General features: G+C 48.5%; 1 protein-coding gene across 1 annotated transcript; it reads right to left on the bottom strand.

Annotated features, from left to right (window-relative positions):
• Positions 1–12,666, bottom strand: LOC140492359 (paired immunoglobulin-like type 2 receptor beta-2). Its single transcript, XM_072591278.1, has 4 exons — positions 12,562–12,666; positions 3,772–4,140; positions 2,476–2,664; positions 1–652 (listed from the first exon to the last, which is right to left on the bottom strand). Exons 1-4 carry the CDS (start codon positions 12,602–12,604, stop codon positions 615–617), a joined length of 639 nt encoding a protein of 212 aa, XP_072447379.1. The 5' UTR covers positions 12,605–12,666; the 3' UTR covers positions 1–614.
• Between the last annotated feature and the right edge of the window lie 3,733 nt (positions 12,667–16,399).

The following is a 16,399-nucleotide window of genomic DNA, read 5'->3' as shown; positions in this document are numbered from 1 at the left end:
AATATTCAGTGATGCTTTCTTGACAAAAAAATTAATGAGAAGACTTTAATAACCAAGTATATTGTGACAGTATTGTTTTCCATTGGGCGCACAGAAGCATGGAACATTAGAACAGGAGTAGACCATTCAGCCCCTCAAGCTTGTTCACTCGCACCATGGCTGATCATCCAACTCAGTGACCTTCCCCCTTCCCTTGGATCCCCTATAGCTCTAAGAACTGGACCTCACTCTTTCTTGAAAACATTCAATGTTTCAGCCTCAATCGATTTACTGTGGCAGGAACATTGTCACTTTTTACAAAGTGCTTCACAGAAACTCCGATTGGCACAGGGTCAGCCAATGAGATGGAGCCGTGCCAGGGTTTATACCCGCGAGAATCAGAGCAGCGCTGCAAACAGAGTTTCTTTCCTGGGGAACCACAGCCTGGTTCAACGTTGCAGCAAAGCCCACAGTGTCGACTTCAAAAGGGCAAGGGTCAAACCAGCTTTGGACAGTGAGGTCTGTGAGAATATGGGCCTGTTGTGTGACCGTGAGTTTCTGTAGGACTCAGTAAACCAGTGAATTCCTTGCACCGGGGATTCCTACAGACAATTCCCATTGGATCCCGCATTCTCTCACTTGGTCTCTCCGCACAAATTTCCATCCGAGGAATCTGAAATCGACAAGAAGGAGTAAAGCAGGAAAATCCCATGTTACAAGAACAAAAGATAACAGCCAGGAATCCCAACAGGACGTGCACCAATCCTGACGACTTTCACTCAGGGAAGGAGGCCATAGCTGGCAAATCAGCTTTTCTTGCCCATCCTCTGATTTCATTCACTCATGGAACATGGTCATCACTGGCTGGGCCCAGCGTTTATTACCTGTCCCTAGTTGTGCCTTCTTGACCCACTGCAGTCCCGTGTGGTGTAGGGACACCCACACAGCGCCCGTTAGGAAGGCAGCTCCAGGTTTCTGGCCCAGCAGCACTGGGGGAACGGCCGATGTATCTCCAAGTCAGGACGGTGAATGGCTCAGAAGGGAGCTTGCAGGGAATAGTGTTCCCATGTCCCTGCTGCCCCTTGTCCTTCCAGATGGAAGTGGTCTTGGGTTTAGAAGGTTCTGTCCAAGGAGCCTTACTGAGTTGCTGCAGTTCATCTTGTAGATGGTAGACACTGCTGCTACTGAGCGTCAGTGAGGGAGGGAATGGATGTTTGTGCATGTGGTACAAATCGAGTGGTCTGCTTTGTCCTGGATGATGTTGAGCTTCTTGAGAGTGCTGTTGGAACTGCACCCATCCAGGGCAAATGGGGAGTATTGTGGGCGGCACGGTGGCACAGTGGTTAGCACTGCTGCCTCACAGCGCCAGAGACCTGGGTTCAATTCCCGCCTCAGGCGACTGACTGTGTGGAATTTGCACGTTCTCCCCGTGTCTGCGTGGGTTTCCTCCGGGTGCTCCGGTTTCCTCCCACAGTCCAAAGATGTGCAGGTCAGGTGAATTGGCCATCCTAAATTGCCCGTAGTGTAGGTAAGGGGTAGATGTAGGGGTATGGGTGGGTTGCGCTTCGGCGGGGCGGTGTGGACTTGTTGGGCCGAAGGGCCTGTTTCCACACTGTAAGTAATCTAATCTAATCTAATCTTCCCTTACAATGCTGACTTATGGTGGATAGGCTTTGGGGAGTCAGGAGGTGAGTTATTCGCTGCAGTATTCCTTGCCTCTGACCTGCTCTTGCAGCCACTGTTTATGTGGTGAATTCAGTTGAGTTTCTGCTCAATGGTAACCCTTAGGATGCTGACAGTAGGAGATTCAGTAATGGTGACACTATTAATTCTGAAGGGGCATTGCTAGATTGTCTCTAATTGGAGATGGTCATTGCCTGGCGTTTGCGTGGCATGATGTTAGATGCCACTTGTCAGCCCAAGCTTGGATATTGTCCAGATCTTGCTGCATTTGGGCACGGACTGCTTCAGTATCGGGGGAGTGGCGAATGGTGCTGAACGTTGTGCAATCATCGGAGAACATCCCCACTTCTGAGCTTACGATGGAGGGAAGGGCATTGATGAAGGAGGTGAAGATAGTTGGGCCTAGGACACTACCCTGAGGGATTCCTGCAGAGATGTCCTGGAGGCTGAGATGACTGACCTCCAACAACCACAACCATCTTCCTACGTGTCAGGGATGAGTCTAACCAGCGGAGAGTTTGCCCCCTAATACCCATGGGCTCCAGTTTTGCCAGGGCTCCTTGAAGCCACACTCACTTGAATGCAACCTTGATGTCAAGGGCTGTCACTCTCACCTCCCCTCTGGGATTCAGCTCCTTTGTCCACGGATGATCCCAGATCCTAATAAGGTCTGGTATTCCACCATCCAGGGAGGCAACCTGTACATTAGCATGGATACTGGATTGATGCAGGGACCCAGGATGGTATTTCAGAAAAACATTGCACTTGTCTGTATGAGAGCAAACAGTGACATGATCTGTGATAGCAGCTTACCTGTAACTTCCTTCCTCTTCATCAGACACATTCCAACCAGCCAAATAGTCGCTAGGATTGTGAGAACGAAGCCCACCTTGATGATGAGGATTAGACCCTGAGGCAGTGGGTCTCCACCTTCCACACTGTGCTGGGAGGCTGCACTCACTGAGGAGGGGGGATGGTCTGTCGTGGTCTCTGGTCTCCGTGCTGTTCAAAGACAAGGATCCAGCTCAATGATGTGGGAGCAGGAGTGAGAGAAAGAACCGGGGCTGGAATGAGAAACAGGAGCAAATACACTCAGAGGGCAGACCCTGGGGACATGGGATGGTCAGAGACACTGACCCTCGGGGGGGGGAGGTGGGTGAAGGGGAGCCGGTGTCTGTGACACTGGGAAGAAGGGGAGTCGGTGTCTGTGACACTGGGGCGTGAGAGGAAGTCAGTGTCTGTGACCCTGGGGTGATGAGGGGGAATCAGTGTCTCTGACCCTGGGGAGTGAGGGGAGTCAGTGTGTCTGTTCCTGGGGAGTGAGGGGGGGTAGTTGCAGTGCCTCTGTCCCTGGGGAGTGAGGGGGAGTCAGTGTGTCTGTTCCTGGGGAGTGAGGGGGGGGTAGTTGCAGTGCCTCTGTCCCTGGGGAGTGAGGGGGAGTCAGTGTCTCTGTCCCTGGGGGAGTGAGGGGAAGTCAGTGTCTCTGACCCTGAGGAGTTGGGGGGTTGTTACTTGGATCCTGGGAAGTTGGTGTGGGGAGAATCAGTGTCTCTGGCTCGAGGGAGTGAGGGTGAAAATATCGACGTTTCGGGCAAGAGACCTTCATTAGTGAGGGACAGTCAGTGTCTCTGACTCTGGAGAGTGAGGGGGTATCTCAGTGTGACAGACCCTAGGGGGTGAGGGTATGTCTCAGTGTGACTGACCCTGGGGAGTGAGGGGGTGTCTCAGTGTGACTCAGTCTGGGGAGTGAGGGGTGTCTCAGTGTGACTGACCCTGGGGAGTGAGGGGGTGTCTCAGTGTGACTGACCCTGGGGGAGAGTAAGGGAGTAGGAGTGAAGGGGTGAGTTTGGGAGATGTCCCAGTCCCAGGGGAAGGTGATCTGAAAGTGTTTGTGTCCAAAGAGATTTCCTGGGAGCTGGATCCATCCCAGACGCTGCTGAATTTCTCCAGCTCTCTCTGTTTTTCTTTCCCAGTTCCTGCCTCCACTGGGAATGGATTGGATTTGACAATCCCACGTGATCCCAAATGTGGGAGAGACTGAATCTAGGATCACTCTCACCAACATCGAGTCAATGGGAGAGGAATTGGGGAAAAGGAGACGGATCTTACCTCGGACAGTGAGGTAGGTCCCTGGGAGGCTTTGCCAGACCACAGAACGATTTCCTGTTATCGCCACCCGACAGAAATAACGGTTTGTATCCCTTCTTCTCAGCTGCTTTATCCCGATGGTCCCTGTCCTCTCCTTGGCTGGATCTCTAAGGATTTCAATTCGCCCTTGGTATTGAGGGTGAGTGTATCCCTGAGACAAATTGAGGATAAATTCCCCATGAAACGCGTCTCTTCTCCAGGCAATGTCATACCCTCTCGGTGTGTGTGTATCTGGGTAAGTAAATGTACACGGAATCTCGATCGATCCCCCTTCCACACCCTCCAGTCGATCTGGTTGGCTCACTGCGAAATCATCTCCATGGATCATCCCTGAGGGAGAGCGAAACAGCAAACAGTCATTTTGGAATCCTGAATAAATCTCTCCCAGCTGGAGACCAGCCCCCAGGATATCCCCCAGTGACAGAGAGACTTTGTAACTGAGACAGCAAAATGTGACTCACTCCCGGGGTATCTGTTATTCTGTATATAAACCACCCTGAATCCCTTGATTAGATTCCAGTCTGTAACTCCCTCCTGGGTATCTGTTATTCTGTATATAAACCACCCTGAACCTCTCGATATCTCTGTAATCTCCTCCAGCCCCGACAACTCTCCCTATCTCTGTAACCCCCTCCAGGCCCCACACCCCTCCCTATCTCTGTAACCATCTCCAGGCCCCACACCCCTCCCTAACTCTGGAATCCACTCCAGCCCCCACACCCCTCCATATCTCTGTAACCTCCCACAGCCCCTACATCTCTCCCTATCTTTGAAACCTCCTACAGAGCCCCTACACCCCCTCCCTATCTTTGTAACCCCTTCCAGCCCCTACACCCCTTCCCTATCTCTGTGACCTTCTTCAACCCCTACACTGATCCCTATCTCTGTAACCCCCTCCAGCCTCTACATCCGTCTCTATCTCTGCAACTCCATCCAGCCCCTATACCCCCCATCTCTGTAACCTCCACCAGTTCCTACATCCCTCCCTATCTGTGTAACCCCCTCCAGCTGCTACACCCCCTCCCTATCTCTGTAACCCCCTCCAGCCCCTACACCCCCTCCCTATCTCTGTAACCCCCTCCAGCTGCTACACCCCCTCCCTATCTCTGTAACCCCCTCCAGCCCCTACACCCCCTCCCTATCTCTGTAACCCCCTCCAGCCCCTACACCCCCTCCCTATCTCTGTAACCCCCTCTAGCTGCTACACCCCTCCCTATCTCTGTAACCCCCTCCAGCTGCTACACCCCTCCCTATCTCTGTAACCCCCTCCAGCCCCTACACCCCTCCCTATCTCTGTAACCTCCACCATCCCCTACACCCCCTCCCTATCTCTGTAACCCCCTCCAGCGCCTACACCCCTCCCTATCTCTGTAACCCCCATCAGCCTCTGTATCCCCCTCCAGCCCCTACGCCCCCTCCCTATCTCAGTAACCCCCTCCAGCCCCTACGCCCCCTCCCTATCTCAGTAACCCCCACCAGCCTCTACACCCCTCCCTCTCTCAGTATGCTCCTCCAGCTCCTACACTCCCTCCATTCTCTGTAATCTCCTCCAGACCTTACACCTCCAACCATATCTCTGTAAATTCTTCCAGCCCTTACACCCCTCCTATCTCTAAATTCCTCCTGTCGCTATACCCTTCCCCTCCCTATCATTATCACCCCTCCAGCCCGTACATCCCTCCCTATCCCTGTAACCTCCTCCAGTCCTCCTTGGTCTCTGCCTCCTTTTCAATCCCTCCATCCCTCCCTATCCCTCTTACCCCTCTAGCCCCTATAATCCTCTTAGATCTCCATGGTAGAGGTTGTGGTGAGGGGGTGTACCTTTGGAAGGTCTCAGTCTGTGGTTATAGAACCCCCCCCAAACCTCTCCCTCTCCTGAAATCTCTCTTTCCTCATGTTCCCCCATAAACCCCTCCCTCTGTCTGATCACTGGGTTAATTCTCCTAAAAGCTCCTTTGGACGCCTGTCCTTTCACTGGGGTGGATCTGGGGACTGCCTCGAGGAGCAAATTTGGGACTGAGTTGAGGAGGAATGTCTTCCCCCAAAAGGATTATGAATCTGTGGAATTCCCTGCCCAGTGAAGCAGCTGAGGTTACCCCGTTGGGTGTTTTTGGATAGATTTTTGAACAGTTAAGAAGTTAAGGGTTATGGAGATCAGACGGGTAAGTGGTGCTGAATCCATGAAAAGTTGAGCAATGACCTATTGAAAGGGGGAGCAGGTCAGAGGGGCCAACTGGTTTAATTCTGTTCTTGTAATCAAAGGGCTCCCCCTCAACCCTCTTCCCTCGAGAAAATGGTATAAACATTTTAAAATACATACAAACAGATTCAAGAACAGCTTCTTCCCCGTGCGACCATGCTGCCCCTTTAACAAGGTTATTGTAACCCTTGGTTTCTTTGAAGAGGGGTTGCAAAAGCAGAGCTTCCGATATGTCTGATGTACACCTGAACTAGAGGAGTGCCAATAACCCGGGGGTGGAGGGTTTGGGAAATTTGCTAATGAGCTTCGGGAGGGTTTAAACTAATTCACCAGGGGTTTGGGAACCTGAATTGTAGCTCTAGTGTACAGGAGGTCATAAATAAGATTGCAAGGTCACAAGAGTGTACTGGCGGCAGGAAAGTGGTTTGAAGGGTGTCTACCTCAATGCCAGGAGCATCCAGAATAACATGTGTGAACATTACAGCATGAGTTGATACCTGGGACTTCGATGCTGTGGCCATTTTGGAGACATGGATAGGGCAGGGACAGGAATGGTTGTTGCAGGTTCAGGGATTTAGATGTTTCAGTAAGAACAGGCAAGCTGGTAAAAGAGAGGGAAGTGTGGCACTGTTAGTCAGGGACAGTCTTAATGGTGGCAGAGAGGACATTTGTTGAGGACTCGTCGACTGAGTTAGTATGGGCTGAGGTTAGAAACAGGAAAGGAGAGGTCACCCTGTTGGGAGTTTTCTATAGGCAGCCAAAAAGTTCCAGAGATGTAGAAGAAAGGATTGCAAAGATGATTCTCGATAGGAGTGAGAGAGACAGGGTAGTTGTTATGAGGGACTTTAACTTTCCAAATATTGACTGGAAATGCTATAGTTCAAGTTGTTTAGATGGATCAGTTTTTGTCCAATGTGTGCAGGAGGGTTTCATGACACAGTACATAGATAGGCCAACAAGGGGTAGGGCCACATTGGATTTGATACTGGGGAATGAACCCAGACAGGTGTTAGATTTGGAGATAGGTGAGCACTTTGATGACAGTGACCACAATTTGGTTGCATTTACTTTAGCAATGGAAAGAGATAGGTATATACTGCAGGGCAAGGTTTATATCTGGGGGAAAGGGAGTTATGATGCAATTAGGCAAGATTTAGGATGCATAGGATGAGGAAGGAAACTGCAGGGGACGGGCACAAATGAAATATGGAGCTTATTCAAGGAACAGCTACTGCGTGTCCTTGATAAGTATGTACCTGTCAGCCAGGGAGGAAGTGGTTGAGCGAGGGAACCGTGGTTTGCTAAAGAAGTTGAATCTCTTGTCAAGAGGAAGAAGGAGGCGTAGGTAAAGATGAGACAGGAAGACTCAGTTAGAGCACTTGAGAGTTATAAGTTAGCCAGGAAGGACCTAAAGATAGCTAAGAAGAGCCAGGAACGGACATGAGAAGTCTTTGGCTTGTAGGATCATGGAAAACCCTAAAGCTTTCTCTAAGTTTGATTCCTGAAGAAGGGCTGATGCCCGAAACGTCGATTCTCCTGTTCCTTGGATGCTGCCTGACCTGCTGCGCTTTTCCAGCAACACATTTTCTGCTCTTTCTCTAAGTATGTCAGGAATAAAAGAATGACTACAGTAAGGTTAAGACAGTAATGGGAAGTTGTCCATGGAGTCCAAGGAGATAGGAGAGGTGCTAAATGAATATTTTTTGTCAGCGTTCACACTGGGAAAAGGCAATCTTGTCTGGAATACTGATATCCAGACTATTAGACTAGACGGGATTGAGGATCACAAGGAGGAGGTGTAAGCAATTCCGGAAGGTGTGAACATACATAAGTCCAGTGGGGCAGATGGGATTTATCCTCAGGTTCTCTGTGAAGCAAGGGAGGAGATTGCAGAACCTTTGGCTTTGATTTTTATGTCGTCATTGTCAACAGGAATAGTGCCAGAAGTTGGAAGATAGCAAATATTGTTCCCTTCTTTCAGAAGGGGAGTAGAGACAACCCTGGTAATTATAGACCAGTGAGCCTGACTTCGGTTGTGGGTAAAATGTTGGAAAGGATTATACGAAATACGATTTGGAAGCAAAAGAGAGGAATAATGCGATTAGGGATAGTTAACATGGTTTCGTGAAGGGTAGGTCGTGCCTCACGAACCTTATTCAGTTCATCAAGAAGGTGACCAAACAGGTGGATGAGGGTAAAGCAGTTGATGTGGTGAATATGGATTTCAGTATGGCATTTGATAAGATTCTCCACAGTAGGCTATTGCAGAAAGTACACAGGCATGGGATTGAGGGTAATTTAGCAGTTTGGATCAGAAATTGGATAGCTGAAAGAAGGCAGAGGATGGTGGTTGGTGGGAAATATTCATCCTGGAGATCAGCTATGATTGGAGTACCGCCAGAATCTGTTTAGGGCCACTGCTGCGTGACATTTTTATAAATGACCTGGATGATAGGGGGAGGAGGATGGGTTAGTAAATTTGTAGATGTCATTAAGGTGGGTGGAGTTGTGGACAGTGCGGAAGGATGTTGCAAGTGACAGAGGGACATAAATAAGCTGTAGAGTTGGGCTGAGAGGTGGCAAATGGAGTTTAATGCAGAAATTTATGAGGTGATTCATTTTGGAAGGAGTAACAGGAATACAGCGTACTAGACTAATGGTAAGAATCTTGGCAGCATGCATGAGCAGAGAGATCTTGGTGTCCATGTGCATAAATCCCTGGAAGTTGCCACCCTGATTGATTGGGTTGTTAAGAAGGCATAGGGTGTGTTGACTCATATTGATAGAGGCATTGAGTTTTGGAGCCACGAGGTCATGCTGGGCAAAATATTGGCGCGGCCGCATTTCGAGTATTGCGTATTGTTGTGGCCTCTGCATAATAGGAAGGCTGTGTATGCTTGGAAAGGGTGCAGAGGAGATTTACCAGGATGTTGCCTGGTATGGAGAGAGGGCCTTATGATGAAAGGCTGAGGGACTTGAGGCTGTCTTTGTTAGAGAAAAGGTTGAGAGGTGACTTAATGGAGTCATACAAGATGATCAGAGGATTAGATAGGGTGGACAGTGAAAACCTTTTTCCTTGGATGGTGATGGCTAGCATGAGGGGACATAGCTTTAAACTGAAGGGTGATAGATATAGGACAGATGCCAGAGGTAGGTTCTTCACTCAGAGAGTAGTAAGAGCGTAGAATTCCCTGCCTGCAACAGTAGTAGACTCGCCATCTTTAAGGGCATTTGAATTGTCATTGGATAGGCATATGGATGAGAATGGAATAGTGTAGGTTAGATGGGCTTCAGATTGGTTCCACAGGTTGGCACAACATTGAGGGCTGAAGGGCCTGTACGGCGCTGGAATTTCTATGTTCTCTGTCTGGAAATATCTTTTTGAAATGGCTTTGAAAGTTTTTATTTGGAAACACTTGTACAATGAAAGGGGAGTGGCCAGTTCTCCCAGTTCAGGGATTTTATTTCTGGTTTGGTTTTCTCGAGTAGTCTGTTTGAAGCTACTGGACAAAGAAAGCTGCTGGGGGTGGGGGGAAGGTTCCCTGATCCAACAGAGGGTTCCTGGCTGACTCTGTCCCTCTCCCTTTCCCTCTCACTCTGCAATCCCTCTCCTGCTGGGGGAGAAGTTTCTCTGATCCAACAGAGGGTTCCTGACAGACCTTCCCTCTCCCTCTCGCTCTGCAATCCCTCTCCTGTAAGAACCCGTGTTTGAATTTACCTTTGTGCCAAGGGGTGTGTTATGGGATGTTGCGGAGAATCGGAATAGCTCTTTGTTAAGTTGCGTTTTTGTGTCGGTTGGGTTTTCACACGGTTATGTTATTCTAAATGGGGTTTTAATTTGTTCATGTGCAAATGAATTCTGTTTTGTTGAATGCCGAGTGGTTTGACCAGCTGTGTCAATCCTGGAATATCCATCTGACATCTGCTTAAAACAACCAGAAAAATGCAGGGTCTGGGATACCTGCTTAAAAGACTTTGAGGGGGTCTTGCCTCGTTCATAACAGATTGGGGGCTCGTCCGGGATTTATTCTATAGTTCTGATTTGGGATTAAGGTTGCTGTGCTCAAAGGTAGCAAGTGGAAGGTGATAGTGTCTTTTGATCCAGGTGTTGAATTCGGATGGTTTAAACACTGCTTGTGGAAGTAGTGGCTCTTTCAGTCACGAAGAGTATCCTGGGGGTGGGAGAAGTGACCTTGGGGCTTTTACAAAACAAGGCAATTAGCAGACAGACTGAACTTGGGGTTATCTACGTTCCTCAGAAAAATGAGAGATCATTACAGCAATAGCTCAGCATTTAAATTTGCTGGAAATGTCATTTGAATCTTTGGAGATGCCGAAAATTCAATTGAAGATGAAGCAGCTTGAGTTAGAGGCAAAAGGAAAAGAGAACAAGAAATGAAACTGTTGAAATTACGATTCAAAGCAGAGGAAAGAGAAAAAGAATGAAAGGCCTTAGCAGAACAAAAAGAAATGACAGAATCGTTTCAGCAGAACAAAAAGAGAGAGAGAGAGAGAGGGAGTTTGCACTTAATAAATTGGCACTTTGACAGGAGAGTCAGCTTAAAAGGATGGAGATGAAGGCTGAAGGTAAACTCAGTGAAGGAGAGAATGAGGATGAGCAAACCCCTGGGAGCCGAAGGCCTGGTGGGGATCTGTTCCAATATATCCAAGCGTTGCCTCAATTTGATGAGAAGGATGTAGAAGCCTTTTTCATCTCAGTTGAGAAGGTGGCTAAGCAAATGCAGTGGGCGTGACAATGTGGATTTTCTTGATCCAAACAAAACTTGTAGGTACAGCAAGTGAGGTATTCACATCCGTATCAGAGGTGGAGTGGGGGGGGGCGGGGAGTGTATGACGTGGTGAAGAAAGCCATCTTAAGTGCATATGAACTTGTGCCAGAAACTTACAGACAACTTATAGGCTCAGTGGTTAGCACTGCTGCCTCACAGCACCAGGGACCCGGGTTCAATTCCTGCCTCAGGAATCTGTCTGTGTGGAGGTTGCACATTCTCCCCGTGTCTGCGTGGGTTTCCTCCGGGTGCTCCGGTTTCCTCCCACAGTCCAAAAATGTGCGGGTTAGGTAAATTGGCCACGCTAAATTGCCCGTAGTGTTAGGTGAAGGGGTAAATGTAGGGGAATGTGTCTGGGTGGGTTGCTCTTCGGAGGGTCGGTGTGGACTTGTTGGGCTGAAGGGCCTGTTTCCACACTGTGAGTAATCTAAAAAAAAGTTTCAGGAATCTAAGGAGTGACCCTGGTCAAACCTACATTGAGTTTGAAAAGATTAAACAAAGTAATTTCGACAGATGGAGAAGGGCATTAAAAATAGAACAAAACAATGACGCTCTTAGAGAGAGGATTATTTGGAGGAGTTTAAAAATTCGCTTCCTGAGGTAGTGAGAACCCCTGTGGAAGAGCAGAGAGTGAAGACAGCAAGATTAGCAGCTGAAATGGCTGATGGTTATGAGTTGGTTCATAAATCAAAGTTTGGCTTCCAACATCAATTTCAATCCGTGAGGGATAGAAACTGGGGCAAAGAGAAATCCTCATGTGGAAAGGGAAAAGCAGATCTCAGTGAAGATCGTCAGGATAATGCTGGAGCTGTTTAACTTCTCTTTCCCCTTCAAGGGTTTCTGTTTTACCCTGTGGTAAGTTATCCTGATGGTCACATGTTTCCTGATTCAACAGAAGTTTCTGGCTGACTCACCCCCCCTCTCTGCAAACCCTCTCCTGTAAGAACCCGTACTTGAATTTAGCATTTTGCCAAGGAAATTGGGACCGCTCTTTGTTGAGTTATATTTTCATGTTTGTTGGGTTTTCAAACAGTTACTTTATTCAGAACTTGGTTTCCTTTTGTTTGTGTATAAATAAATCCTGTTTCATTTCAAACCGAGTGGTTTGACCAGTCGTGCCGCTGCTGGAATATCCACCTGACCCCTGCTTAAAACAACGGGAAAAGCTCAGGTCTGGGCTGCCTGCTTAAAATGTTTGGGAGCGGGGGTCTGCATGGTCCCTAACACCCGGCATTATCAGACTTTTGAACAGACCTCCCAAATATTCATTCTGATCTCTCGCTCTCTTCCCCTTCTCTGTGACTGTAACACTGCATTCTGCACTCTGTTCCGCTTCCCTGACACACTCCATATGATACGATCTGCCTTTCGAGCACACAAAACAATACTTTTCACAATATCTCGGGACATGTGACAGCAATAAATCAACCACCAGCCCTGGACACTTCTAGAGACAGACACTGCTGTTTGGAACGGTGGCCCGATTCCACCATAAATTGCCAAGTCGGGATGTGAGTCTAAACTTGCTTCCTTGAGGGGGTGTTATTTTTCTAGTTAAATGCAATAAACCATTGTTTTGGAACTTGACAGTTTGCAAGTTCCCTTAATAAGCAGCCAAATGGAAAGGAACTCACGGTGATTTACCCACAAGACCAGGATAGAAAAAAGCTTGGAGTCACGGAGTGGCTGGTGAAGGGAAGGACTGAGGCCGAATCAGACGCCAAGTTGGTGACACATTGGAGTGAGATCGAATTGACTCACCGACACAGAGAGACAGAAGGAGGAGATAAAGAGCAGAGCCCATCGCCGTGCCTGCTCTCGCTCTGGTCGTCTGCTTCCAATGACTGCAAGAGAAAGGTAGTGGGGTTTTCTCGCACACCCAGTCATTTCACACAGTTAGTTCTGCTTTCATGTCTTCCTGTTTTTCTGTGCTCCGACCAACTCCAGGCAGGAAGTGGTCTCCTCAAACTGACTGAAATACATTAGTTATTAGCCTGATGTGGAGGAGTCAGTGATGGACTGGGATGGACAAAGTTACAAATCGTACAACACCAGGTTATAGTCCAATGGATTTATTTGGAAGCACTAGCTTTTGGAATGCTGCTCCTTACCTTTGAAATGTATGTTTGTGGGTGACCTTTTATCTTGATAAAGCAGGCAAAATTTGCAATTCTCAGCACTTTTCATGATTTTGTTTGCCTTCATTGCTTGAACCATTGACGTGGAACGTCATGTTGGAGTTGGACAGGACATTGGTGAGGCCACTTTTGGAGTACCGTGTGTAACTCTGGTCTCCCTGCTGTAGGAAGGCGGTTATGAACCTGGAGAGGGTGCAGAAATTATTCACATAATAAAATCATGAGGGGCACGGATAAGGTAAACAGCAAAGGCCTTTTCCCCAGGATAGGGGAGTTCAAAACTCGGAGGGCATAACGTTAAGGTGAGGGGAAAGATTTAAAAGGAACTTGAAGTGACAACGTTTTCACACAGCAAGCGGGCGGTTTGTGCAAGGAATGAACAGCCAGAGGAAGTGGTAGCTGTTGGTACAGTTGAAACCTTTAAAAAAGACATTTGGACAGGTACATGGATAGGAAAGGTTTGGAGAGATGTGGGCCAAATGCAGGCAAGTGGGATGAGTTAGTTTGGGAAATGTGGTCAGCATGGACGAGTTGGACCGAAGGGTCTGTTTCCGTGCTATATGAGTCTCTGAGAAGATATTTCTGCCAGTGGGAGAGACTGAGACCCGAGGGCACAGCCTCCGGAGTGAAGGGATGGACTGAGATGAGGAGGAATTTCTTCAGCCAGAGGGTGGGGACTCTGTGGAACTGATGGCCACAGAGGGCTGTGGGGGCCAAGTCATTGAGTGTCTTTAAGATAGAGAGAGATGGGGTCCTGTTTGGTAAGGGGGGATGGAGGGTCACAGGGAGAATGGGATTGAGAACCATATCAGCCATGATGGAATGGCAGAGCAGAGCTGATGGGCCGAATGGCCTCATTCTACTCCTGTAGCTAGTAGTCAAATGGACAGGCTCCTTGTTTACTGAGGTCAGAATGATTAATCTGCTAGTTAATTTGTAGAGAAATGGAGAAGGTCAAGTCCCCATAGTCTTACAAGACCAGAGGAGGGCTGGCGACTGGTGGTGTCGCCACCAGACAGCACGGTATTGTCCATGTCTCTGTCCATGAGGGGCTGCTCCTGAGGTCGGAGTGCTGGAGATTCACTGTATGGAGGGCTGTGTGGGGATGTGGTCACTCAAAGACTGCCGTCCCATAGATGGGGAGGGGGTTCCCCTCCATGAGGTGGTGAGGGGTTGGGGCAAGGAGGGGAGAGGAAGAGAGATGGGAGGGGGCTGTTTGGAATAGGTCCTCTCGGAGTGCGGGGTGGGGCAATGAGGAGGAGAATGGGCACCAGTCACAGGCTTGTGTTGTTTCCCTTTGGTTTAGTGTGAGTCAGCAGACGTGTGACGTTGGCGAGGACAGGATGCCAGGGGAGGGCTGTTGAGGGGAGGGGGGTGATGACACTAACACCCATTTTCCCATACAGCTGTCTATCAACACGAAGGACGTGCGATAGGCAGAGCTCAGCTCGAAACGCTGATCGGATCAGCACTCAGCTCTGGACGGATGTGACAACAGCTCAACCACATCAACCCAGCCGAGTCATCACCAGGTTGGCTCCCCTTTTGACCTTTGCTGCTGCCCTGAGGCTGTTGTGCTCAGAAAGACAAGACATGCCAGAGAATTCCTAGAGGCCTGGCACTCCAACCACAATGCCATAAACAAACACATAGATCTAGATACCATCTATCAACCCCTCAGAAGACAAACAGGAAATGACATCACCACAAACCCCAGGAACCCCATCCAGGACAAACATATAAATAGAAAGCAGGAGACAAAAGCTTTGCTTCACTTGGAGGTTGCCACTGATGATGTTACCTAGCCAGGTAATGAAATGTCTGGATATCAAACCTACAGCTCAGCGAGCAAACCTACACTCTAAACAAGGTCCTATTGAGTATCACTCCTGAGTGTGTGGGTTCAGGGACATGCTGTGAGACTAGACAGGAGCAGAATGAGGCCATTCGGCCCATGACGTCCGCTCTTGTCACTCCATCCTGGCTGATATGTTTCTCAACCCCATTCCCCAGCCTTCCCCCCAACAACCCTGGATCCCCCTTATCAATCAAGAACCTCCCTATCTCTGTCGTAAAGACACTCAATGTCTTGGTCTCCACAGCCCTCTGTGGCCATCAGTTCCACAGAGTCACCACCCTCTGGCTGAAGAAATTCCTCTTCACTTCAGTTTATCGCTTCACTCTGAGGCTGTGCCCTCGGCTTCTAGTCTCTCCCAATGTTGGAAACAGCTTCTCATAGCATCATATAGCACCGAAACAGACCATTCGGCCCAACTCGTCCATGATAACCAAATTTCTCAAACTAAACTAGTCCCACTTGCCTGCCTCTCACCCTTTACTATCCAGGGAGCTGTCCAAATAGATTTTAAATGTTGCAAACGGACTTACACCCACCACTTCCTCCAAAAGGTCACACATGAACCACCCTCTGCGGCAAAATGTTGCCCCTTGGGTCCCTTCTAAGTCTTTCCCCTCTCACCTGAACATTATGCTGCCACCCTCCCAGTTTTGAACTCCCTGACCCCAGAACAAAGACCTTTGCTGTTCACCTTATCCATGCCCCTCATGATTTTATAAAGTAAATCATATATGAACCCTTCGAGGAGAAAGTGAGGACTACAGATGCTGGAGATCAGAGCTGAAAATGTGTTGCTGGAAAAGCGCAGCAGGTCAGGCAGCATCCAAGGAACAGGGGAATCGACGTTTCGGGCATAAGCCCGAAGGATGCCTTCCTTGAAGAAGCTCTCTTCCTCCCTCTACAAGGATTTCAGTAAGTCCCTCTCTCACTGCACACCCCAGGTCATCTCCTCTGATAATCCCTGAAGAAGGGCTTATGCCCGAAACATCGACTCTCCTGTTCCTTGGATGTTGCCTGACCTGCTGCGCTTTTCCAGCAACACATTTTCAGCATATATGAACCCTGTCCAATTCAATAATCATATTCCGTTAACAGGGTGAACAGAACTGTACACATTATCCCAGAAGAGACCTCACCACTGTCCTGTACAACATCAACATAACGTCCAATCTCCTATACTCAAAGGTCTGACCAATGAAGGCAAGTGTGTGAAACAAAATGGGGAAAAGTGCTCAGAAAGGCAAATTTTCTTTGTTTCATCAATATAATCAAGTCACCCACAAATATATATTTCAAAAGGTTAAGGCAAGGTAACAGTTAATATTATTCATAGTGTCTTAGAGATGTACAGCACAGAAACAGACCCTTCAGTCCAACTTGTCCATGCTGACCAGATATCCTAACCTGATCTAGTCCCATTTGCCAGCACTTGGCCCATATCCCTCTAAACCTTCCTATTCATATACCCATCCAGATCTCTTATAAAAATGTTGTCATTGTACCAGTCTCCACCATTTCCTCTGGCAACTTATTCCATACACATACCACCCTCTGTGTGAAAATGTTACCCCTTAGGTCCCTTTTATATCTTTCCCCTCTTACT

This window comes from Chiloscyllium punctatum, chromosome 21 (assembly GCF_047496795.1).
Source record: "Chiloscyllium punctatum isolate Juve2018m chromosome 21, sChiPun1.3, whole genome shotgun sequence".
In the NCBI taxonomy this organism is placed as follows: domain Eukaryota; kingdom Metazoa; phylum Chordata; class Chondrichthyes; order Orectolobiformes; family Hemiscylliidae; genus Chiloscyllium; species Chiloscyllium punctatum.
Note: the sequence above shows the minus strand (reverse complement) of the source record. Positions and strands in the feature narration are given on the sequence as shown.